The sequence below is a fragment of the Budorcas taxicolor genome, chromosome 2 (genome assembly GCF_023091745.1).
Source record: "Budorcas taxicolor isolate Tak-1 chromosome 2, Takin1.1, whole genome shotgun sequence".
NCBI classification, from domain to species: Eukaryota; Metazoa; Chordata; class Mammalia; order Artiodactyla; family Bovidae; genus Budorcas; species Budorcas taxicolor.
The window spans coordinates 25,277,955-25,302,742 of NC_068911.1; the positions used below are offsets into that span (position 1 = coordinate 25,277,955).

Sequence of the window (24,788 nt, forward strand, 5' to 3'; positions counted from 1 at the left end):
GCCCCAAAGTCAGAATTCATTCCCACTTTCTCCCTGTGGGCCCAAGAAAATACCTGGACCCCCTGGGTCACACTCGCTTCTCAGTCATGCAATCTCTTTCCCTTTCTGCCTCCCTTGCCAGTGGAGAGAGACTTGCCTCCTCGCTCCAGCAGCCTCAGTACTGTGAATGCCACATTGCACCTGCCCAGCACATGCTTTTTGAATGAGAAAAGGTCCACAGAAACGTGTGATTCACCTAAGGCCTCAGAGCTAGTAGGTAGCAGAACTGACCTATACTTGGTTAAAATAGATCATAAGCCCCTTGTGGACTCGTTCCACCTATGTGTTTGCACAGCACTGCATCTGCAGTGCGTGGCCCAGTGCCTGGTGCAGGGTGAGTTGCTCAGTAAATGTTTGTGAAATGTGTAAATGAGTGCCAGCCTCCTTTAATTGTCCCATTGTCCTTGACTGCACAGAAGAAGATAGGCAACAGGAATGAAGCTTTCATACTGGCTGTGTTTTATATGCATGATTGATAAGAAGTTTGCCCATAGCTGCAAATACCTACCCCAGCAGCCACTGGGAGACAGATGGATGGTGCTTAGCGCAAGATGTTTAATCAAACAGCGACAACCTGAGCGGAGCCACAATTAGCCTCTGACACCCGAGTGAACTCCAGATGAAGAGCCCAGAAGCCTCTGATTTCCTGTTGGTCCCCTGACACCCAGTGACCATCACTCTGGGTCCACAAAACTGTCAGGTAAATGAGCATCCTGTGCACATAGCAGCCACCAGCCGCAAGCACCTGGGGTGAATCCCAGGGAGGATTAGCCAGTGTGAGCACCATTCCATATCCGGAGGAGCCACAGAGAGGGCCCCAGTCATAAACCTTGTACTTGAAGGGAGAAATTAGACTCTCAGAGGCGGAGATGTACCCCCTGTCTCTTTATCCTTGCTTGTTCCTAGGGGCTGGGAGTGGCAGGTGTTCTTTTTTTTAAAACAAACAAACAAACAAACAAAAAACCTTCTTACTTTGTATTGGGGTATAGCCAGCTAACAATGTTGTGATAGTTGCAGGTGAACAGTGAAAGGGTTCAGCCATATGTATACCTGTTTCCATTCTCCCCCAAACTCCCTTCCCATCCAGGCTGCTGCGCATCATTGAGCAGAGTTCCATGTGCTATGCAGTATGTCCTCGTTGGTTATCCATTTTAAATACAGCAGTGTGTACATGTCCATCCCAAACTCCCTATCCCTCCCTCCCCATCTTTCCCCCGGCAACCATGTTTGTTCCCGACGTCTATGAGTCTCTTTCTATTTTGTCAGTTCGTTTGTATCATTTCTTTTTAGATTCCATGTATAAGGGATGTCATATGATATTTTGCCTTCTCCGTCTGATTTACTTCACTCAGTATGACAATCTCAGGGCTTCCCAGGGGACGCTAGAGGTAAAGAACCCACCTGCTAATGCAGGAGATAGAAGAGACCCAGGTTCGATCTCTGGGCTGGGAAGATCCTCTGGAGGAGGAAATGGCAACTCACTCCAGTATTGTTGCCTGGAAAATCCCATGGGCAGAGGAGCCTCGTAGGCTATAGTCCATGGGGTCACAAAGAGTCAGGCATGACTGAAGTGACTTAGCACTTAGTATGACAATCTCTAATCTCTAGGTCCACCCATGTTGGCTCTATTTCATTCTTTTTAATGGCAGAGTAATAGTTCATTGTATATATGTGCCACATCTTCTTTATCCGCCCCTCTGTCGCTGGACATTTAGGTTGCTTCCATGTCTTGGCTACTGTAAACAGTGTTGCAGTGAACACTGGGGTGCATGTTTGGGTCCTTCTGGATCATGTTTTTCTCTGGATATATGCCCAGAAGTGGCACTGCTCTATTTTTAGTTTTCTAAGGAACCTCCATACCATTCTCCATAGTGGCTATACCAGTTGGTAAGTATTCTTGAAGGACTTACAAATCCTCTGTAGGGAATTTTTCCCTCAGCTACCTCATGCCATATACATGCCAGCTGACACCCACTGTTCAATAAAAAAAGAAACAGAGAAAGAATTGACCCATTTCTACTTAATGGTCAGTTCCCTTGAGCTAATGACGGAAGAAACTGGATGAGCAGGTCCATCAAACGGACTCTAAAGTCTAATAAATTGTTTTTGAATCCTAGGTCCAGAGCACATTTGATATCTAGTGGGCCAGTCTCTTAACCCACTGAGCCTCAGTGTTCTCAACTCTATAATGGGCTTATTAATAAATAGTATCTACCTCCTAATGTTGTGTGAGGATTAAATTTGATTCCAGTAAAACCTCTAACAAGTGGGCCACAATAGCAAGTGCCTAGTAAAGGGAATCATTATTAATAAATGTCCCAATTATTACTGAAGATGCTCAGCCCTTGTATTATAGATCTGTGTGAGTGGAAGAACTGGAAGAGGCATTGGACACTTTTGCATCCAACTTCAGTCAACTTCTTCACCCTCTGAGCCTCCATCTCTCTCATCTATAATAAAGGGATGAAAATAGTATCTACTTTATTAGCAAATATTGTATATTGGATATTTGAAAGTGAAAGTGTTAGTCACTCAGTCATGTCTGACTCTTTGCAATCCCATGGACTGTAGCCTGCCAGGAGCCTCTGTCCATAAAATTTTCCTGGCAAGAATACTGGAGTGGGTTGCCATTCTGTTCTCCAGGGGATCATCCCAACCCAAGAATTGAACCCAGGTTTCCTACATTGTGGGCAGATTCTTTACTATCTGAGCCAACTAGGGAAGCCCTGTTGGATATTTAATATTAGATAATGTTTGATATTATAAACATGAAATATTCTTCATAGATGAAGAACTGAGTTCAGGGCCTGACAAACAGTAAACACTCAGTAACTGTTAGCTGCCCTGAGAGGATGACGAGGGATCTTCCTTTTTCCTTCTCTTTGCCTTGGCACATACTGGTCACACTCTCTGGGAGCCCTCCCTTTTCTTGTGTACCTGTTAAACCCTTGCCCACCTTTACCGAATGGGAGCTATGATACTATTTTTAAATCAGTGCTTTATTAACTGGCTCACTTTGCAGATCTGGAAATTGAGGCTCTGAGAAGGGAAGCGATATGTCCAGGAGAACACAAGTGTCTATGTGAGAACTCAGTCTAATCCCGAGGGGTCTCCTAACAAAATTGGAAAGGCTAAGGATGCTTTCTTTTTTCAGTTTTATCAAGATATCATTGGCATACGTCACTGCATAAGAGTAAGGTGTACAGTATGACGACTGACTTACGTATAGTATGAAATGATTACTCCAATGAGTTTAGTTGACCTCCGTCATTTCATACAGTTGCAATACAAGAAAAAGAGAAAGCAGAAAAGGAAACAAAAATAGTTTTCCTTGTGATGAGAACTGTTGGGATTTACTCTTTAACAACGTTCATATGTAACATACAGCAGGCTGAAGGACACTTTTACTGCGCAAGTAAGAAAAATAAGTCAGAGGTCTCTCCTAGAGCCAGTTCTCCAAGCCTCAAGAACTACACCGGGAGAAGCCCCACCTAGACCCGTGCTGTTGTCTCTGCATCAGGCTTTTGCCTGGTCCAGTTTGTCGCCTTCACAGGACTGGTCATCACACTCAAAGACACTAACTGAGACCACTTACCACACGCTTTCCCTGTACCAGGCACCATGCCAAGGGCTTTATCTGCGTGTGATTCCCTCTAATCCTCAAAATAGCCCTCTGAACCAGACACCACTGTTACCCTCATTTATCACTTTCCCCCTGCACTTACTTGCCCAAGGGTGCCGTGAGAAATGTGAGGATCTTGAGTGCTAACCCAGCTCCTCCAGACTCCAAAATCCATGCCTCTCACTTTTACCCAAGCCCATTCTTTCTGATAATTCTTCTGCTCTCTGTCTTCTGGCCAGTCACCTCAAGCCCTGCCCACATCTGTCTCTGTGACAAAAGCCCCAGAGCTGAGAAAAAAACACAGCTGCATCCCTCACTTGGCACAAAACTTGACCCAGAATGGCACCATCAAGTGCTCTCAAAATGCATCTTAGACTTCCCAGCTGTGCCATCTTGGGCAGGTGGCTCACCCTTTCTGAATATTAGTTTCTCCTCATTTGTAAAATAGAGATCAGAGAATGCTTGCACTTCCATTTTATATACTTCTTTAAATCAACTCACTTTTTAAATAAAGTTACTTTATACACAGGCTTTTATCACTGCCCTAAATGGAAAAATAACATTCCTCTAATACCATTTAAATTAAATACATAACTTGGAAAGTAAAAATATTCATCAGCAAATCTCATAAAATCATCTCATCTATACAAAGCCACCCAGCACACAGTAGATGTTCAATATATGGCAGTCATAAGACAATGAAGCTTGGCACTGAGAAGTGTGGTTTGGAAACATTTGAGTCGTTGGCCAGCTTGAATGTGGTTTCCCAGTTGAGAATCTAGTAGTTGTCATGGTTACCCAAAGAGGCTGCCCCTGGTCAAAAAGCCAGAATCAATTTTACTGACAAGAGAAGGCCAACTGATTGGTCCCTGGCCTAGATGCTGACTCCCTTCTCCCCATTGCCCTGACTCAGACTGGCCTGAGGTGGCAGCAATCTTAGCTCTTGCTGACTAGGCAACTGCAAAGGCAGGCTTGGTTGGTGGTGGTTTAGTCGCTAAGTCATGTCCGACTCTTGTGACCCCATGGACTGTAGCCTGCCAGGCTCCTCTGTCCGTGAGATTCTCCAGGCAAGAATACTGGAGTGGGTTGTCTTGCTAGGTCTCAACTAGTCCTGGTCAACACCGGAAATGACTACTTCCTTAAGTTCTGAGGGAAAGGAAAGCTGCACCGTGGATTCCAGTCCTAAGACTTCCTCATGGCAAATCCCCACAGCGTTTTTGTTTTTTTTCTCCCATGATGGCAAACATCACCAATGTGTCACAGCACTACCAGACACAGGTGTGATTTTGGGAAAAGTTTCAATATGGTCACTGCTGAGTTTTCCAGATTTGCTGGCATATTGAGTGCAGCACTTTCACAGCATCATCTTTCAGGATTTGAAAGAGCTCAACTGGAATTCCAGCACCTCCACCAGCTTTGTTCGTAGTGACGCTTTCTAAGGCCCACTTGACTTCACATTCCAGGATGTCTGGCTCTAGGTGATTGATCACACCATTGTGATTATCTTGGTCATTGCAGATCTTTTTTATACGGTTCTGTGTATTCTTGCCACCTCTTCTTAATATCTTCTGCTTCTGTTAGGTCCATACCATTTCTGTCCTTTATCAAGCCCATCTTTGCATGAAATGTTCCCTTGGTATCTCTAATTTTTCTGGAAGAGATCTCTAGTCTTTCCCAATCTGTTGTTTTCCTCTATTTCTTTGCATTGATCACTGAGGAAGGCTTTCTTATCTCTTCTTGCTATTGTTTGGAACTCTGCATTCAGATGCTTATATCTTTCCTTTTCTCCTTTGCTTTTCACTTCTCTTCTTTTCACAGCTATTTGTAAGGCCTCCCCAGACAGCCATTTTGCTTTTTTGTATTTCTTTTCCATGGGGATGGTTGATCACTGTCTCCTGTACAATGTCACGAACCTCATTCCATAGTTCATCAGGCACTCTGTCTATCAGATCTAGGCCCTTAAATCTATTTCCCACTTCCACTGTATAATCATAAGGGATTTGATTTAGGTCATACCTGAATGGTCTAGTGGTTTTCCCTACTTTCTTCAATTTAAGTCTGAATTTGGCAATAAGGAGTTCATGATCTGAGCCATAGTCAGCTCCCAGTCCTGTTTTTACTGACTGTATAGAGCTTCTCCATCTTTGGCTGTGAAGAATTGATGCTTTTGAACTGTGCTGTTGGAGAAGACTCTTGAGAGTCCCTTGGACTGCAAGGAGATCCAACCAGTCCATTCTGAAGGAGATCAGCCCTGGGATTTCTTCAGAAGGAATGATGCTGAAGCTGAAACTCCAGTACTTTGGCCACCTCATGCAGAGTTGACTCATTGGAAAAGACTCTGATGCTGGGAGGGATTGGGGGCAGGAGGAGAAGGGGATGACAGAGGATGAGATGGCTGGATGGCATCACGGACTCGATGGACGTGAGTCTGAGTGAACTCCGGGTGTTGGTGATGGACAGGGAGGGCTGGTGTGCTGCAATTCATGGGGTCGCAAAGAGTCAGACATGACTGAACGACTGAACTGAACTTCAATATGGTGTCCAGGAGCCCCTACCAATCAATTGAAGATTTAATATTTTTGTCATCCCTGCCTCAAGCTGTGCTCTCACTCTAGGCATGAGATCCTAGAGCAATTCAAAGAAAGCAGGAAACACTGATCCTACTTTGAGAAGAATACATTCAAATGCTAAGTGTGGTGACAAGTAGTATAACAGTGAAGGGCATGATAGTAAAGTTACAATGAAAATTAAAGGGCTATCAAAATAAGAACTAGAATTTAAAAAGAACAAAGGCTGTTTCAGAGGACGTAAGGGACACCTGAATCATCAAGTAGTAAAGCGCAATGGTTTTCTCCACCAACAGAGAAACAAAGAGGAGGCTGGAGGTGAAATACAGATGCAGCTAGAGGGACTGGGAATGAAGAATTTCCAGATAAGGTGACAGGACTGTAATGCCTGGAATGATCCATAGAGGGAAATGGGACTCTTCTATGGATTCATTGAGAGCTCGGACTCTCACCTATTCAGCTCTGCTTCCAGCACTGGGTCTGGCCTCTAGCTCAATGTTGTCTGCTGAACTGAACTGTGTGTTCAGGCCAGATGTGAAAAGTAACAGCTAACATTTACAGAGTGCTCACCATGTTCTGGGAGCATTTGACACACTTTATTTCCTCTATCTTTCTATCAGTCTATGATGATACCGTTTATATTGATGCCAAATTCACAGATGTAGGAACTGAGGCTCAGGGAGATTAGTCACTCTACTTCATAACTTCTTCCACGATGATTTGCAACTTTTAGCCTGCAAAGAGCAAAAGGAACAAACGGCCCTTCCAGGAAGCTTGAAGGCATCTCTCAGGGATTACCTTCCTATGAAGTGGGGCCCCACTGTCTGATCTCCACTCCACCAGCCACAGTCAGTTTTATGCCTCTAACAACCAACTTCAGGAAGGACATTCCACATTCCCTGGCTTCTGCTCTGAAGCAAGTGGAACAACAGGAAACAAGGATGGCCACTGGCCAGCAGGCAGTGCCTGGGGTTGGAAACCCTTCCCTGCTCCTCTCCTAGGAGCCCTCAGGAGGGCACAACCTCCTGAAGACCTCCTGACACCATCCACAGAGGCCAAAAAAACTGAATACCAAGTCTTATCAGCATCATCTTCCCCACCAGCCCGCCCCCACTGGAGACAGGAGATTTTCTTGAGGCTGATGGGGTGGGAAAGGTCCAGAGGGGGTAGGGGCAGAGTCAGTCAGCAGATGCAGAAGCAGCCTGGGCACATGGGGGTAGGTTAGGGTGCATTTGTTTCCCTTGGGTTTTGTGGCTCCTTCTTTGGGGAAAGGAGAGAGCATCTTGAGTGGGGAACAGTTTGAAGAGCAGTGAGGGAGCAGTTAAGGACAGGACAGCTGAGAGCTCTTAACCTGAGAGGATGCAGTACCTAGGCAGCAGTGTCTGTGTGGGAAAACAGGGAGGGACACCGGGCTGCTTCTTGGGGAGGGGCACCACCTTGAGCTCTCAAGAGTACCTGGTGTTCCCAAGTGGTGTGGAGCAGAGCCCAAAGCCCTTTTCCTGTGGGCCTCTTTTAAAGGCATTTAGGAAACACCTCCAGGGGTTTCAGAACTGTCCTTTAGGCTCAGCTGGGGCACTCAAGGCACAATTAGTCAGAGGCAGGGGCTCTCCCAAGCTGAGTGCTGTCCTGCCACCAAGTTGAGCCCTGCTCGTAGCACACAGCATGGGTCTGCCCTGCTCCTTGAGGAGCCACAGGTATCAGGCTGGGCTCTCGGGTCTTCCCTGATGTCCACCAGGCGGCTGGGCACCTCTGGGGAGTGGTCACACACTTCTGGATGCCACTGATGCCACACATTCTCTGCAATGGAGGCACAGATGACAAAGACATTGGCCTAAGGGTGGGAGAGTGTGCAAGAGGGTCGTACTCCTCCTGGCCCTGCATCCCACAGGTCTGGGCCCACCATGCACTCAGGGCACTGTAATCATCAGACACTGCAGAGCTGTTCTCCTTGGGGAAGGCATCAGTTATGTAGCGCTGAGTCCCATCACCTGCCACCACACACCTGATGCTCTGCATCATCGGTGTGGCAGCTGCAATGGAAACAATGCCTCCTTCCACTTTTGGCCCCTCTAGATGCAGCAACCTGGTGCCCTCCCTACCACAGGGGAACCAGGGCAGTAGCAGCAGCCTGGTTCAGGATTCCAGAGCCAGCATCATTTTGTTTCCCCTTTCTCCACTCCAAGATCTCTAACTGAAAAGGTAACAATAAGGAAAGCGGCAGCCCAAAAGAGGCAATGTCCCATCACACAATTCAGCCCCCACAGCTGATCTAAACAAGGACACTGCTGATTTCTTGCTCGTGGGACTTGGAAATTGCTTTCCCTAAAAATCTGTCCTTGAGGTACCTTCCAGCAGCCACATGAATAACACCACCAGAATTGCTCACAATGTCAGGGGTCCTGCTGTGTCCGTAGGACATGAGGACTGCCTCTTCTAGTGCAAAACATGGGCATCCAAAGGAGGGGGGGGATTCATTTAAGTCACAGGTGATGGTGGCTGAAAGGGTTGAATGGTTCTCTTTTGGGAAATTCACAAGAACATGATTTAGGATGCAGAGAGAGGATTTGTAGAAGGTAATCCCAGGAATTTAATCAGCCCAAATACACAACTCTCTGTTCTTTTTGGAAGACCTGCATGGACCAAACAGCTGTGGTATCAGTGGCCTGCTCTAGTTCACAGAACTGCCACTGCAGTCAGAGAGTGCTCTTTGATGTCTAACCTAAATCTTTTTGTAGCTTCAACTTGAGCTCCTTTCCTTCTTACAAATTCTATTAGCTGTCTTTAGGAAGAGAGGAGGCTGACAGGGAGGGAAAGAGGGAGGAAGGAAGGGAAAAGGGAGAACAGGAGGGAAGGAGAGAGAGGGGAAGAGAAAAAATGTGTTATCCTTTAAACCAGCATTTCTACTTTGGAGAACTTATTCCACAGAAATATGCAAAGATGTTTAATGAAACTCTGTAGTGGCCAAAATAATAAAATAAGTAATGTCCAGCCATAGGTGAATATTTCCTGAATATTGTTGACATAGGAAGATTCTAATTTCTAATTTTAAAAAAAAACAGCTTGCACGACAGTATTAGTGTATGACCTCATTTTGTGGTGATGATCATATTACTAATTATATTTCTAATTATAGGCATGTAAATATCCTGGAGAAACAAACACCAAATGGTTAACCTCTGTTCTGGTGGCAGCATCGTAAACTATTGTAAACCAGTACTTACAGCCTTAACACAACAGTGTAGGATTGTTTGTCCTGGTTCTTAAGCTGACTGGGCTCAGCTGGATGGCTCTTGCTCGGGGTCTCTAGCAGTTGCAGAAGAGAAGCAGCTGCGACTGCCATTATCAGGGGTTCCATTGAGCTGGACATCCAAGAGTGTTTACTCACATGACACCTGATGTTGGATGTCAGCTATGAACTCATGGGGCTTTCAATCAGAGTCCCTACGCACAGCCTCTGCAAGTGACATGGACTTCTCACAGTTGGACTCCAAGACAGAGCTTCCCAAAATGAGTTTTCTTTTGAAAAACTTACAGTCTGATTGTGCAATGTCACTCCCACAACAGTCTACTAGTTAAAAGTGAGTCATGGGACCAACCCTGAATCAAAAGGAAGAGACTGCACAGAGGCATGAATATCAGGAGGTGGTCCACTGAGGGCCATCTAAGCAACTAGATATTGTAATGTTTCTAGAAAATGGGATTTGGGCAGACTTTCACTTTCCAGTGTCTGATGTAATAGTTAAATGTACCAGCACAGGAGACAAAAAGCCTGGCTGTCCTGGCTCACCACTCGCTTTCTGTGTGACCTCAAACAAGTTACTTATAACCTCTCTGAGCCTCAAAGCTTTCAGATAACTGTTATGACCTCATAGGGTGGTTGTAAAGATTAAATTGAAGTGTTGTATGTAAGATGCTTAAAAATAAATGCTCAATAAAAGTGAGCTAATAATATTATTATGCACTGATATGTTTAATTTTTACAAGTATATTTTACTTTTATAATTGAGGAAAATAATTTTCAGAGACCAAAAAAAACTAGACATGTAGCAGAATTAAGAAATGTAAACTCCAAACTCCCAGTCAGGGCTCTTCTGAGGAATCTGAAGGGACTCTTATTCCTCATAGACATAGAAAATACCTCAGGAAGACCTTGACCCTTCCACTCTGCTCCAGTCAACCACCCAGTGGTGGGGTCTGACAACCCGACCTGTGTTGTTCTTTTAGCTGTTCCCCAAATCCTCTCAAATTTGTGTACAGTAAGCTGCAAAATATAGGAAATGAATTCCCCCAATAATATAACCAAGAAGCTTTGCAATCACAAAACATGGGCTTTATATTACCCAGGAGCTTAAACCTGTCCAAAGACAACATTGACAGAAAGGATTTGTTTTTTAAAAGCATTGATATTTTGATCATGAAGTTGATGGGGACTTGCTTGGATGGGATTTGGTTGGGTTTCCACACAACAGATTCTTGGGCCAGTTAGTTTGAGGAAAAAAGTAAGAAATGGAATTTCAGGCGGGGATGACTCGGGTTCCTTCGCTTATTCAACCTTTATAAATACACACAGGCCCTGTCAACACCACTCCTTTTCTTTGGGGAAAAACTGTCACAGTGGAAATGAAAGGATTTTTCAATGTGAGGAATTATAGCAAATGTCAAACCTTAAGAGTTGAAAATTCTACCTTCTCATTTCTTTTTCAGAAAATCAATACACAGACACTGTTCCAGTCCCCTCTGGGTCTCTGTGGCTCACACATCTCTCTCATCCCAAGGATGTCTTAAGTGTTCTTGATGTTGCCTTGGGGGCAAATCTACCTGCATGAAAGAAATGGGAAACTCAATGGCTGCGGGTTAGTTTCTCGAGAGACGCAATTACTAGGAACTTAAGGAAATGTCAAATATGAATAGCTGGCAATTTCATTTGGAGTTGATGATTTGCCTGGCTTAAAACACTAATTAGATGGAGCTTGAATATTTTTAAAGAGTTTAGTTATGGGAGATTTTTAGCACCACACTACAAATAGGTTTCCATGAAGAAGTAAGAGATGGTGGTGAAGAGTCACTCTCTGCAGAATATATACAGTCAGCCGTCTGTATTTGTGAACGCTGCTATGTCACTTCAGTCGTGTTTGACTCTGTGCAACCCCATAGACAGCAGCCCACTAGGCTCCCCTGTCCCTGGGATTCTCCAGGCAAGAACACCAGAGTGGGTTGCCATTTCCTTCTCCAATACATGAAAGTGGAAAGTGAAAGTGAAGTCACTCAGTCATGTCCGACTCTTGGCGACCCCATGGACTGCAGCCTACCAGGCTCCTCCATCCATGGGATTTTTCCAGGCAAGAGTACTGGAGTGGGATGCCATTGCCTTCTCCGTATTTGTGAATGGGAACCCACAAAGTCAGAGAGCCATCTGTACTCTACAATTTTATACACAGGACTTGAGTACTGGCAGATTTTGGTATCAAAGGAGGGTCCTGGAACCAATACTCTGTGGATACTAAAGGATGACTGTATGACATTTCTTTCTGGGGAGATCTCAGCCTTTATTCATTCTGTCCCCCCTTATAAGTCGGGAGCAGAGCAGGGACATGAGAGAGATTTTGGGCATTATTTAATGAATGGAAAAAAGAGGTTCTGAGAAATAATGGCACTTTTCTAAGTCAGAGACAACCTAGAGAACAGGAATCACTTTTCTCTGGCTGGAAACAAAGTGGAACTTGATATGCCATAAAGTCAGACAAAGCTGGATAAGTAAATTTTTGAAATTTCAGGATTAATAATACAAAGAATTTTGCTTTAATGGACCTTTTTTCTTTAGTGTTGACTTAAAGTTTACTTATAATTTTTCTTTATTATACAGGGTATAACATACCTGCATGGTACTCCCACTCGTTTAGAAGTATTGATATTATCAAGTGGTTTTCAGCCCGAGTATTAGTCCTGGGTTTGAATACTGGATAATTAATATAATTGGTACCTTAACTCTCCACCACTTCAAAATGTTATTTCAAAGTGCTTTGAACAAGAACAAGGGCAGCACAGACTTTAAAAAAACAAATCAAAAACCTGACAGTGCCAAGTACAGAGAGGTTATGAGCAACTGGAACTCTCATACTCTACTGCTTGGAGTGCAGATTAGTAAAACCACTTTACAGAGCAGTTCAGCAATATCTGGGAAAGGTGAAGGTTCACATGCTCTGAAACATAGGAAACACACTTCTAATATGTATACGCTGCTGCTGCTGCTGCTGCTGCTAAGTCGCTTCAGTCATGTCCAACTCTATGCGACCCCATAGACAGCAGCCCACCAGGCTCCGCTATCCCTGGGATTCTCCAGGCAAGAACACTGGAGTGGGTTGCCATTTCCTTCTCCAATGCATGAAAGTGAAAAGTGAAAGTGAAGTCGCTCAGTCCTGTCCGACCCTCATCGACCCCATGGACTGGAGCCTTCTAGGCTCCTCTGCCCATGGAATTTTCCAGGCAAGAGTACTGGAGTGGGGTGCCATTGCCTTCTCCAATATGTATATGCTATCTGAGAGAAACTCTCACATGTAGCTACTTCTCATGGAGAGCCATATCAAGGTATTAACTATAGCAGATTGTAAGAGCAAAATCCCAAAACCAGTTTAAATGTGTGTGTATGCATATATATACACATATAGATGTCCATATATGTCAGTATATATATACACTATAGACAGTTAAATGTATATGTCTATGTAATATGTGTATATGTACATAGAGACATATATAGACTTAAGTTTGTATATGCATAAACATGCCTATGGATAAGTGAATAAGTAAATTCTGGCAAATTTATTAATGGAATTGCTCTATAGTCATTAAGATGAGTGAAACAGATCTACATGTATCAGTAAAAATAGATCTCAAAACCATCTTGTTGAGTGAAAAACAGCAGCATGTAGAGTGGCAGGTTCTGCATAAAAGAAATTAAGATTATGCAAATACGGCCCTAGAGATGACAGCCTCTAGGGAGGGAATGGGAGAAGGAAAAGATGAGCTGGAACAGTTTCAAAGAAGACTTCAACTGTGAATATAGCGTCATTTCTTCTTTTAAAAAAAATTAAAGCATATGTGGCAAGATGTTAACATTTGTTTAATCTGAGTGATGAATATGGCAGGATGTGTATATTACATTTTCACTTGTGAACTATTGTGAAATAGTTTTAAAGAGGCATGCAAGAAAGACAGCCCTGGATACCAGCCCTGCCACTGCACTTCAAACAAGGGACATAAATTCTCTGAGACCCTTGTTCACAAACTATGATTAACAATGTTCAAATTTCAGAGTTGGTTGTGAGTTAATGAGAGTTAAGTGTAGAATGACTTTCAGATGTTATCCATTGGGATATCCTTTTAGAATGAGTCCCTAATGATTTTCCAGATGTATCTTATTCAGAGAGACATTTGCTTCTTAAAATTGATCAGAAATTATGTGGATGCATTTCAAAACAATTCTGATCTCCATAAAAATAATGTATTGCTATTTTTTGCAACACTATATACAACATGTATTACACAGACATGTAAAGCACTAATTATTTAACTATGATTGCCCTGAGGGTGGTTGGAGTATAAGAGTGGAAGGAAATTTTACTTTTCTCTGCTATTAACTTTAATTATGTACCATGTGTGTAGACTACTTATTCTAAAAATAAATATAATTTATTTAAAAAATAATCTAAAGGTCATAGTCTTCTCCATTCTAAACCCACTTACAAAGGAAAGGTCTTCAAATCTAAGTTCTAAAGATTCTTTAGAGGTCATATAGTCCAATCTCCTACCTGAGCACAGGATACACCATTCCAGCTCCATATCCTCCTTGAAGTCAGACGAAACAAAGAGCATAGGATTAAGGATTAGGAGATCTGAGTTTGGTTCCTGTCACCATGAATTACTAACTCTTGACTCTAAGCAAGTCCCTTAAGTTCTCTGAGCCTCAGTTTCATTTCTGAAATGAGGACACAGCAGCACCACTGTTGTGACTGTGTGAAGACAGATAAAGTACAATGTGAACATGAAATTTTGTCAAAATAGTGTCAGGATGTTTGTATGAGATGCAACTGCCGTGCAGAAGTTTCCCTCAAGAACATGGGTTCGGTCCCTTTGATTTCCATGGGAGTGCTCAATACACTATTCCTAAGGGGCCCCTAGTCACCAACAAAGTCATCTTGCTTCAGATGTAAACCAGATTCTCTTCTCTCCACAGCAAATATCCTAACCGTGATCATCCTCTCTCAGCTGGTGGCTAGGAGACAGAAGTCTTCGTACAACTATCTCTTGGCACTTGCTGCTGCTGACATCTTGGTCCTCTTTTTCATTGTGTTCGTGGACTTCCTATTGGAAGATTTCATCTTGAACATGCAGATGCCTCAGGTACCCGATAAGATCGTAGAAGTGCTGGAATTCTCATCCATCCACACTTCCATCTGGATTACTGTTCCATTAACTATTGACCGCTATATCGCAGTATGCCACCCGCTCAAGTACCACACGCTCTCCTACCCAGCCCGCACCCGGAAAGTCATCGTAAGCGTTTACGTCACCTGCTTCCTGACCAGTATCCCCTACTACTGGTGGCCCAACCTCTGGACTGAAGACTACATCAGCACCTCCATGCATCATGTCCTTATCTGGATTCACTGCTTCACTGTGTACTTGGTACCCTGTTCCATCTTCTTCATCTTGAACTCAATCATTGTGTACAAGCTCAGGAGGAAGAGCAATTTTCGCCTCCGTGGCTACTCCACGGGGAAAACCACTGCCATCTTGTTTACCATCACCTCCATCTTTGCCACCCTCTGGGCCCCACGCATCATCATGATCCTCTACCACCTTTACGGGGCACCCATCCAGAACCGCTGGCTGGTGCACGTCATGTCCGATGTTGCCAACATGCTGGCCCTTCTGAACACGGCCATCAACTTCTTCCTCTATTGCTTCATCAGCAAGCGGTTCCGCACCATGGCAGCCGCTACACTCAAGGCCTTCTTCAAGTGCCAGAAGCAACCCGTTCAGTTCTACACCAACCATAACTTTTCCATAACAAGTAGCCCCTGGATCTCACCGGCCAACTCACACTGTATCAAGATGCTGGTGTACCAGTATGACAAAAATGGAAAACCTATAAAAGTATCCCCATGACCCCATCGGTTTGGCACCTAGTGCCTCTGCATAATCTATTTCCAGATGGGAACGTGGCCCATCCTGTGGCTGAAGAGCTCTCCTTAAGAGCGCTAACCTGATTTCCTGTCTCCACGGACTGAGCAACTTTCAGACTGGTAGATGAGAAAAAATGGAGGAGAAAAACAACGAAAGCTTGAATCTTGTTTTCCTTTATGCATTTGTTTCCATCAAGTCATGTAGACGGCAAAAGTCTCTACCAGTTTGAAGATGTCATTGGAGGTTGTATCATTCTCCTGTGGCCTGTAAGGACACACCAGAGAGAAATAGTCTATGGACTTAGGCTTGGCATCATCCACAGTCACTGGGAACTGCTCATTTACATGACACATCAAGCCACAGTAGCACATAGCTGAGCCTACACTCTTCTTCCAAGAACTGAGGTCATCCATCATTTATTTCCCTGTGTTGTTACCAGCAGCTAACAATGCAGACCAATTCGGGAATTTTCCAAGGCTCCCTCTGTCCTAGGGAGGGTTTTGGTCTTGAAGTGGCCCTGACAGGGGAGGATTGAATCCTGCACAGACTCTGGCAGAGTTTCTGTGAAAATGCTCCAAACCAACATAACCATGACTCTCAGACCCTCAGGGGTCTAAGATGCAGTCTTTCTATTTGCCATGATGTATAGGTTTTATCTAACGCCTCCAAAACAAAGACCCTGCCTGGTGTGCAGGGCCATAGGAGGAATTCTTGAGCCCAGAAAAACAAAAAATAAGCCCACTCTTGCCATTGTTTCAATCCACCCTTGAGTCAGCTGTGTATGATGTCTTTACTGAAATAGCTTCTTCTTGCCGTGCCACTCAAGCTTCCTGGAGAAGCCTTTATGTGTAGAGTTGCCAACCCTGCCACCCTGCTTGCTGACGCCCTCACCAAACTGTTTTATTTGAAGTGACTTTTGAACTGGATTTAATTTTCAAGGGTCAGGAACTGTAGCTCTCCAGGTGTGAAAGGAGGCAGTCTCAGCTCCACCCCGCAGTCCAGCTGGCATTGCCATTTGGCCACAAACGGTAATGAGAAGGTGCCCATGTTGTCTGCATGTCTGCCCTTTGATGCACATGGCTCAGAAGGGTGGTGCCAGTTTTCAATGATGCTATTTAACCCAGATCCTTTGCAAAATAATAAAATATGAATTTCGTTTTTCTTCCCTTGCCTGTACAAGGCAAGAACAGTTCTAGGGTATAATTAATGGAGGTTTCCCTGGGAATTACCACTCATGTGTGCATACGCACAGACTTGAATACATTAGGCTCCTGTGTACCCCATGATGTGTTTTGAAAGAAAAATCTATGCTGGAGTTTTTCTCAGTTTTTTTTTTTTTTAACCTTCTCCCAGATTCCCAGTATTTGAAGTTATCCCTGTTCTGAAAGAAGTATTCCAACATGATTTTGGAATTGTATGATATTTTTGGTGACCCAACAAAAAGCAGAGAGTCCACTTGAAACACTTGGTTCCTCGGGCTGGATTTTTACTGCACTTTTGTCCCTAAATTGGAAGACACATCTACCCTTTTAAAGGGAACTTGCAATAAATGAGCAGGGTAGAAAAGACTCCAATGCCACATAATCCTGAAACTTCAGCCAATACCCTCAGCATTAAATCAGTACAATTTTAGGTTATGTTCACCCTAAAGATCCTAATTCCTACTCTGTTTACATGATTGCAGAAGAGTCTCGTCTCAGCCAAAGATTAGTTCTGAAGTCAGTGCAAATGGAAAAAATCTGGCAGAGCCAAAGTTACCTCTGCAAAGTTCTCAGGAAGGATCCATGTCGGAGACCATATTCTATCCCTTAAAATCCCTAACTCAGATAAGTTTCTTTTTTGCCAGCAGTGGAACAGTTTGCTGTTTCTTCCACTGAAGACAAGACAGAATTGACTTACATTTAGAGACCATATTGTGTGACTCCATTGTATTCAAGAACATTAGGATCACACTGGTGCAGCAAGGTGCTTCCACTAAAAGATGTTCATGGAAGTCTGAATGAGGGAAGAGCAGATTCATAACTTCCAGGTCACACTCTCCCCAGGGCAGTGTGCATTGTGTGGGAGGATGGGCAGATTTCCCATTAAGTTGCCTTTCTGTTTCTTTTTTGCCAAGCATGTGTAGTCGGGTACCTGTTCATTAACTGTGTGTATGATATGACTCCATCACACGCCTTTGTGAATGAACCAAAGGCTACCTACCCCTAATATATATAAATATTTATTTGATTATTTATTTTTAAACAATAGGTCTGAAAAATGCTAGTTTGAGCTATATATGAATGAGTCACCGTGCAATATCTATAATGGTTAAGCAATTCCTTTTTGAGAATGAATGTAAGATGAAAAATATGTATGTGGATCTCAATGCTCTCTGCTCCACATTTTTAGGTATGTGTAAAAATTAATTACTGATGTTTAAAAAGTAAAAGCTGAGTGTGTACTTGGAATGTTTTCCTCATACACTCATTTATTACTTCTCTTAATAATAGAGGCTATATGAATTAGTGTTTGATCTCTTGTCCTTCTGACTGTATTTTATATTTTGATACAATAATGTTTAAAAGAGGTCTGATTTTTGAAGGCAGTCCATGTGTTGTCTTCTGGTTACAATGCATACAAATGCCTGTTGGCTTAGGTTGATACATTTCTCCTAAAATTTATCTCAAGTAACATAAGGACTTTTAATTTATTCTTATTTATAGTAATAATTGTGGACAAAATTTAAAAGCTTTTTAAAGAGAAAACAAACTTTTAAGCCTTTTCTTTCAGGCCAGTTTTGGAAATATAGCTTTGAATTTTGAAGCGTGCACATGAACAGCTGCTGTTGATGGCACATAAGCAATTGCCTTATATCAGGTTTTTGTGATGCCCCTTTCAAAGACTGTTAACTAGCGTCCCTCCTGTATGATTTGTGTCCTTGGTTGGACATGCAGTGATGCTACACACGTACACACTGTGTCTTTCTGTTGAGCAACTCAAGGACTGAACTGCCTAATGGGAAGGAAATAAGGAGGATGACAAACAAACCGTAAAAGACAGACCATGAGAAGGCATGAAGTTTCATTTTGCAAACACTCTGCAAATGGAAACTTACTTTGCACAGTTGGTGCCTACTGGTCCAACCTGAGGGGCCTATCTGAAGTGAATAAGAGACTCTAATGTTGGTTATTCCAGTTCAAAGAATGGGAAAAAAAATAGCAAATGTTCATATTTTCTTAATTAGATATTATATTGTGTTTGGACTTGTTTGTATTATAATAAATTCTAATATGGTGCACAATTGGGATTTCGTATATGCATATATGCTCAAGAAATGGCAGAACTCCAATTAAAATTTTTAAATAAGTATCTTCCTTATACTTTGTGCTGGTGCTAGAATGAAATCTGCGTCCCACCTGCCCCTGGTTATCCAGGTATATTCTAGAATTTAAGACTATTGAACTCTGCTTTCTATAATCCTAAACTAGGGATTTCCCCAGTAGTCCAGTGGTTGAGAATCCACCTTGTAATGCAGGGAACACAGGTTCTGAGAACTAAGACCCCACATGCCGTGAACAACTAAGCCCATGAGCTGCAACTACTGAGCTGCAACACCTGACCCATCGTGTGACACAACAAAGATTCCCCGTGTAGCAAGTAAGCCCAGATGCAGCCAAATAATTAAATAAACAAATATATATATGTATTTTTAATCCTAAATTAGGTATCTTACGGGGAGTAAATCTGAATTCTCTCTGACTACATCCCCTAGGCATCTTTGAGAGAGTGAGGGCTATAACCGTAGTGGAAATCTAGCATAACGGCTAGGAATTTAGGCTCTGAAGTCAGATGGTCACAAGTTCAAGCCCTTGTTTCTCCATGTACTAGCTGGATTGCCTTGAACAAGTCCTTGAAGATCTCTGAAATATCATCCTCATGCAGAAAGTGGTGTAAAAGTTAACTTTTCCCAGGTAACTTCAAGGTTAGAAGACACTCTCAAGGTCAGGAAACCAAGGTTTGGAGTGAGTTATTGTTGGCTATAACTTTGCAGCCTCTACCACTTTCTAGCTGTGTAGCCTTGGGCAATGTTTTCAGTCTTTTGGAGTCTCAGTTTCCTCTCCATAAAACAGGGCTAATAGTAATTCTATTAAATACTTTATGAGGTGATAACTATTAATAGTACAGTTAAAAAGAGCCTCCATTGTACATTCTCTTACAGGTGAGGATGCTAGGCCCAAAGACGTTAATGATTTGTCCAGAGTAGAACCCAAGTCACCCAACACTTCATCCTTTCCACTCTACCTCATTGAATCTCTGCAAGATTCTGACTCATCCCTCCCAAGGTTCACATTATTTTTGTGTCCTTTTTAGAGTTGGGTATATTGCCTAGTTTTCCAACTCTTCAAATACACATCATCCAAGCATGAGATATATTATAGCAGCATCATAATTAAAACACTTAATTTGACCTTTCCCTGTGAGGTAGGATTTTTTTCAGTGACTCTATCAGGAATCCTAACCACAGCTCTCAAACTAGCTATGCATTTCCCACACATACCACCATCAATTCTGACAGCCACCGACAAACTATTGTCATAACCTATCTTTGCATCAACTTGGAGAATGAAAGTAACTTACAAAATGAGAGGTAAGAAGAGAAAAGCAAAGATTTTGCTAAGAAGGTTGCAAACGGAAGCTGGTAGGCACGGCCACATTATTCTCATTAATTTTGTTCACCAACTCAGGCAGGCAGGATAAAAGTGAGTTGAAGGAGGTTGAACTGCTAAATAACAATCCTTTTAGTAGTACACTTGGTTAAATGTGATGGCTCAACCTCTGTGAGGGTGTACAATTAATCTGAGTACTTGCCAGACACAACAAGGGGGATAAGAGTTTCATGTCTATGGGATAAATAGACACTGAATTTCCTGGGTTTATTGAGAGAATATGTCACCGTCATGCCAGAAAAAGAGAAAGAAAACTTTTCTGATTCAAAAAGAGCACAAGTCTACAGGGAAGAAAGATGCCATCTGACCAACTCTGCATGAGGCGTTACCTTGTCTGTGGGGCTTTGTTACCTAGTGAATGGCAGAAACATAATATTTTTCTCCACTGGAGATAGAACAAGAGGGAATGAGACTTAAACTGCAGTACAAGGGATCCAGATCAAACCAAAGAAGAAATATTTGCAGTGATGTCTATTAACTCCACAAATGGTTTTCCATGGGGATTCTTAGAATCTGCTTCTCTGGATGTATTTCCAAATGAGTTGTATAATAATCAGAGTCTTGGAGAGAAGCAAATCTCACTCAGATGATTTCAATAAAAAGACTTTAACAAAGAGACTATTAAATAATGGTCTGAGCAAGATCATGGGAACACTCAAAAGAGCTATTGTGGAACCCAGGAACTAGAGATAATAGGAAGCCTTACCTTCCTAGGCCTGATGGAGTAACGAGAGGAAACAGTTGTTACTGCAGCTCAGAGTAGGCTGTGCTTTGTAGAAGGGGGCCCTCCAGCAAGCAGGTGCCATGCTGCTGCCAGAGATACAATGCCAGAGAGGAAGGAAGTGACACCCCAACCTCTTTCTTCCTTCCCACTGACATCATACAGATGACTCCACTGGCTGATCTCAAAGAGAAGTCAGCCCGGAAAAGTGCAGGTGATATACTCCATAGTGGCCGGATCCCAAGGCACAAGGCAGTGAACAATCAAAGGTGAAGTGAGGTAGGAAACAATTGAATAACCAGCAAAGGTTAAATTCTTATTTTACTATCATTGGATGCTGGACAAGATCTTAGAGATTACTTCACTCAAAACATGACCTAGATGCTTGACAGGTCCAGTATCCAGTGATTTCCTAGCACATTCCCAGAAACATATGTTATAGTCCTTTACAAGCTTGCTTTCTAAACTTCATCGTCAGAAATCTCTTTCATTAATCTTCAGCATCTCCAATGACTAGACTGTCAACTTGAACATGTCTAGGAATGCAAATGAAGAGTATCAAGAGAGTGGGCATTTATTCAATATCCACGTGTCCCAGGCACTCCCATGGTCATTGATTTATTTGACTAATATTTATTGAAATACACTGTGTGCCAAGATCTATTCTAGGCATAGTGATTCAAGACAGATTCAGTGAAAAAGACAGATAGGGTGTCTGCCCTAGTAGGGGAGACAATACACGAAGAAGCCAATAAAATAATTTCAGATAGTGATATATTCTAGGAAATAAATAAAAGTAAGTGACTCAGGTCACACAGAAAGAACAGCAGACAAGTTAATCAGGGAAGGTCTTTTTGAGAAGGTAACAGAACTGGAATCCAAATTAAAAGGAAACAGCCATATAAAGAGCATTCCAGGCTAAAGACAGAGTCCTTGAAATGGGAATAACTTTGAGTACTCAAGGAACAAACAGAAGACTAGTATTGCTGAAGCATAGTGATCCAGGAGAGAATGGTATTGAACAAGACAAGGAGGGGTGGACAGAGGCAAAATTATATAGAGCTTTGTGGGCCCTGGTAAGGAATTTGTGGGAAGACAAGGGAGAATTTTAATCAAGAAGTTGATGTGATCTTACTTCATTTAATCAGCATAACTCTGAAAATGCTGTTACCTCCATTTTTCAGATGAGAAAGCTAAATCTCTGGGGATTAAATAAAGCTTGTTTTAATACAAGGTCATAGTGAGTAATTTATGAATTGTTATTTAAGCCCAGTCCTGTCTGGTTCCATGAAACACTTCATCAGGCCACTGTGACACTTTTTTTTCTTGACATCCCAACACTCTCCTGAATTAGCAGTTTGTTCCCATTAGACTTTTCACTATCCAAGGTTGCTACATCAGCTAAAGTCATCCTCTAATTCCAGTAATGAGGATTCAGAAACCACCAGGCCATATTATCATATGGTTCTAGTTAATGATCCAAATCATGTGTCTCATGAAATCTGGCAGAGAAGCAGCCAAACAAGATTATGGATGAAATGATACAGGCTCTACTAGCGGGCAAGGCATGAAGTATATACTTTTTAAAACTCTCTTGCACCACCCTCAGTAATATTTTGATATCATTGTTTTGCAAGTGGTTTTGTGTGCAGGTTTCAACTCTAAATCTTTCTCCAGTTTAAGTACTGGTCTTTCCAAAAGAAAAAGAAAAAGCCAATGTCTCTGTCCAAGGTGCTGACGCTACTGGGCCACAAATTTGGTTTAAGCATCAAGGGTAATACATGTTAAGAAAATTTTATGTATGAGTATTCAGATTTTGTGCCCCCCTTCATAAAAAAAAAGGTATTGGGACAACATTATTTACCTTATAAAGCAATTTTAAATCGGATTTCTTACCGAAACAAAATTCACTCTGGTCTTGCTCTTCTAACTCACAGGAGCATTGCATGGGCAGAGTGTGTAAAAAACGTAGAGTCACAGACCTCAATGGGCCTGCTGAACCAGAATCTGAATTTCAAAACAATCCCCAGGAGCTTCATACACATATTAAAGTTTGGGGAGCACTGCACACTTGCACTTTTAAACAGTGGTTTCACACCATTGAGAAGCTTTTGAAAATCCCAATCCCAAGATGAAATCCAGAGAGCAGTATTTTTTAAAGTTCTTCAGATAATTCTAGTGTTCAGCCAAGAAGAAGACTTTTTTTATACTGAAGTATAGTTGATGTACAATTATTATATAAATTACAGGTATACAATATAGTGATTCACAATTTTTTAAGTTTACACTCCACTAATAAAGTATTGGCTATATTCCCTGTGTTGTACTTATATTCTGTTGTATTCTTGCAGCTTATTTTATACATAGTAGTTTATACTTCTTATTCTCCTACCCCTATCTTGCCCCTACCCTCTTCCCTCTCTCCACCGGTAGCCACTAGTTCCTTCTCTATACCTGTGAGTCTATTTCTTTTTTGTTACATTTGTTAGTTTGTTTGATATTTTAGATTTTTCATATGAGTGATATCATAATTATTTGTCTTTCATTGTCTGACATATTTCACTTAGCGTGATATCCTCCAAGGTCATCCATATTGTTGCAAATGGCATGTTTTCATTCTTTTTAAGACTGAGTAATGTTCCACTATGTGTATGTAAATGCATATACATATATGGCACATCTTTATCCATTCATCATGAACACTTCCATATCTTGGCAGTTGTAAATAATGCTGCTATGAAAATTAAGGTGCGTATATCTTTTTAAATTAGTTTTTTTGGATATATTCCCAGGAGTAGAATTGCTGGATCATATGGTAGCTATATTTTTAGTTTTTTTGAGAAATCTCTATATTGTTTTCAACAGATGCTGCACTAATTTATATTCCCACCAACAGTGTATGAGGGTTTCCTTTTCTCAGGGGAAGATTCTTCCCAAAGAAAACTTTATGTCACTATCATAAATGAAAACTGGTATCACCTGCCATAAATAGATAGCCACTATTAAAGAAAAAGATCAAAGACTGTCAGTAATTCTTACCTTACATACCTATCAGAAACTGATATCTACACTCTGTTTTTTTTTTTAAAGGTAGATGTTAAGGGCCTACTACCACCATATTGAGAATTTTCTTCAACCTAAGCAGAAGAATTAATGGCAAAATGGAAAGGTAGAATTTTTTTTACAGTGTGCTTCAGTGTAATGGCCATCTCAGTCCACTCATACACTCTTTGTGTTATGAACACTAAACTTTGAGAAACATGGGAGTCTGCAGCAGTTTCTTTATTTTAGTGATTCCCAACATCAGGTGCACTTTAGACTCACCTAGAGTTTTTATGCCTATGTCCTGACTCTACCCCCAGATGCTTTAAATCAGAACCTCTAGGAATGGGCCCAAGGTATCAAAATGCTCTAAAACACTTCCAGGTGCTTCTGATGTACATCCAGAATTGAGAATCTGCGTGTCTACTTGGTAACACTTGAAGAACTATAAGAACTGAGGAATTACAACATAGCTTTCCCAAATCTGCCTTCAGGCCAGTTGCCTCATCAAACTCTCCAGAGTTTGTTGAGCTTTCTTGGCATTTGCACTTCTCACTGTTGAAGAACGAGGGGGCTGACAAGTCATATCCACCTCTCCCCTCACTCTCATTGTGGAACCAACTGAGAAATTGATTCAAGAAATATACCAGTGAAGATCAGTTATCAGCTCTATTACTGGAAGGGTAGGTTGGAAAACCTCAGTTGAATTCAGGGTCAATGAATTTCCTACCCAACCAGTTTAGATCTTGGCTCAAACATCCCTGAGGGAATCTGGAACTGTGTAAAAGACAGTTACCCAGATGACTGCAGGCAGAGTTTCTGTTCCCCAAGTAGAACCCTACTAGTGGGGACAATTTGAGATGGACATCCATACCCTCCTCTAGAAGCCAAGCTTGGATCAC

General features: G+C 42.2%; 1 protein-coding gene across 1 annotated transcript in view; it reads left to right on the top strand.

Moving 5' to 3' along the window:
* GPR139 (G protein-coupled receptor 139) overlaps window positions 1-15,396 on the top strand; it is a 43,293-nt gene extending 27,897 nt beyond the window's left edge. The window contains exon 2 of the mRNA XM_052636230.1: window positions 14,462-15,396. Within this exon, the coding sequence (XP_052492190.1) occupies window positions 14,462-15,396 (935 nt within the window). The remainder of the gene's footprint in view (window positions 1-14,461) is intronic.
* Window positions 15,397-24,788: the final 9,392 nt, after the last annotated feature.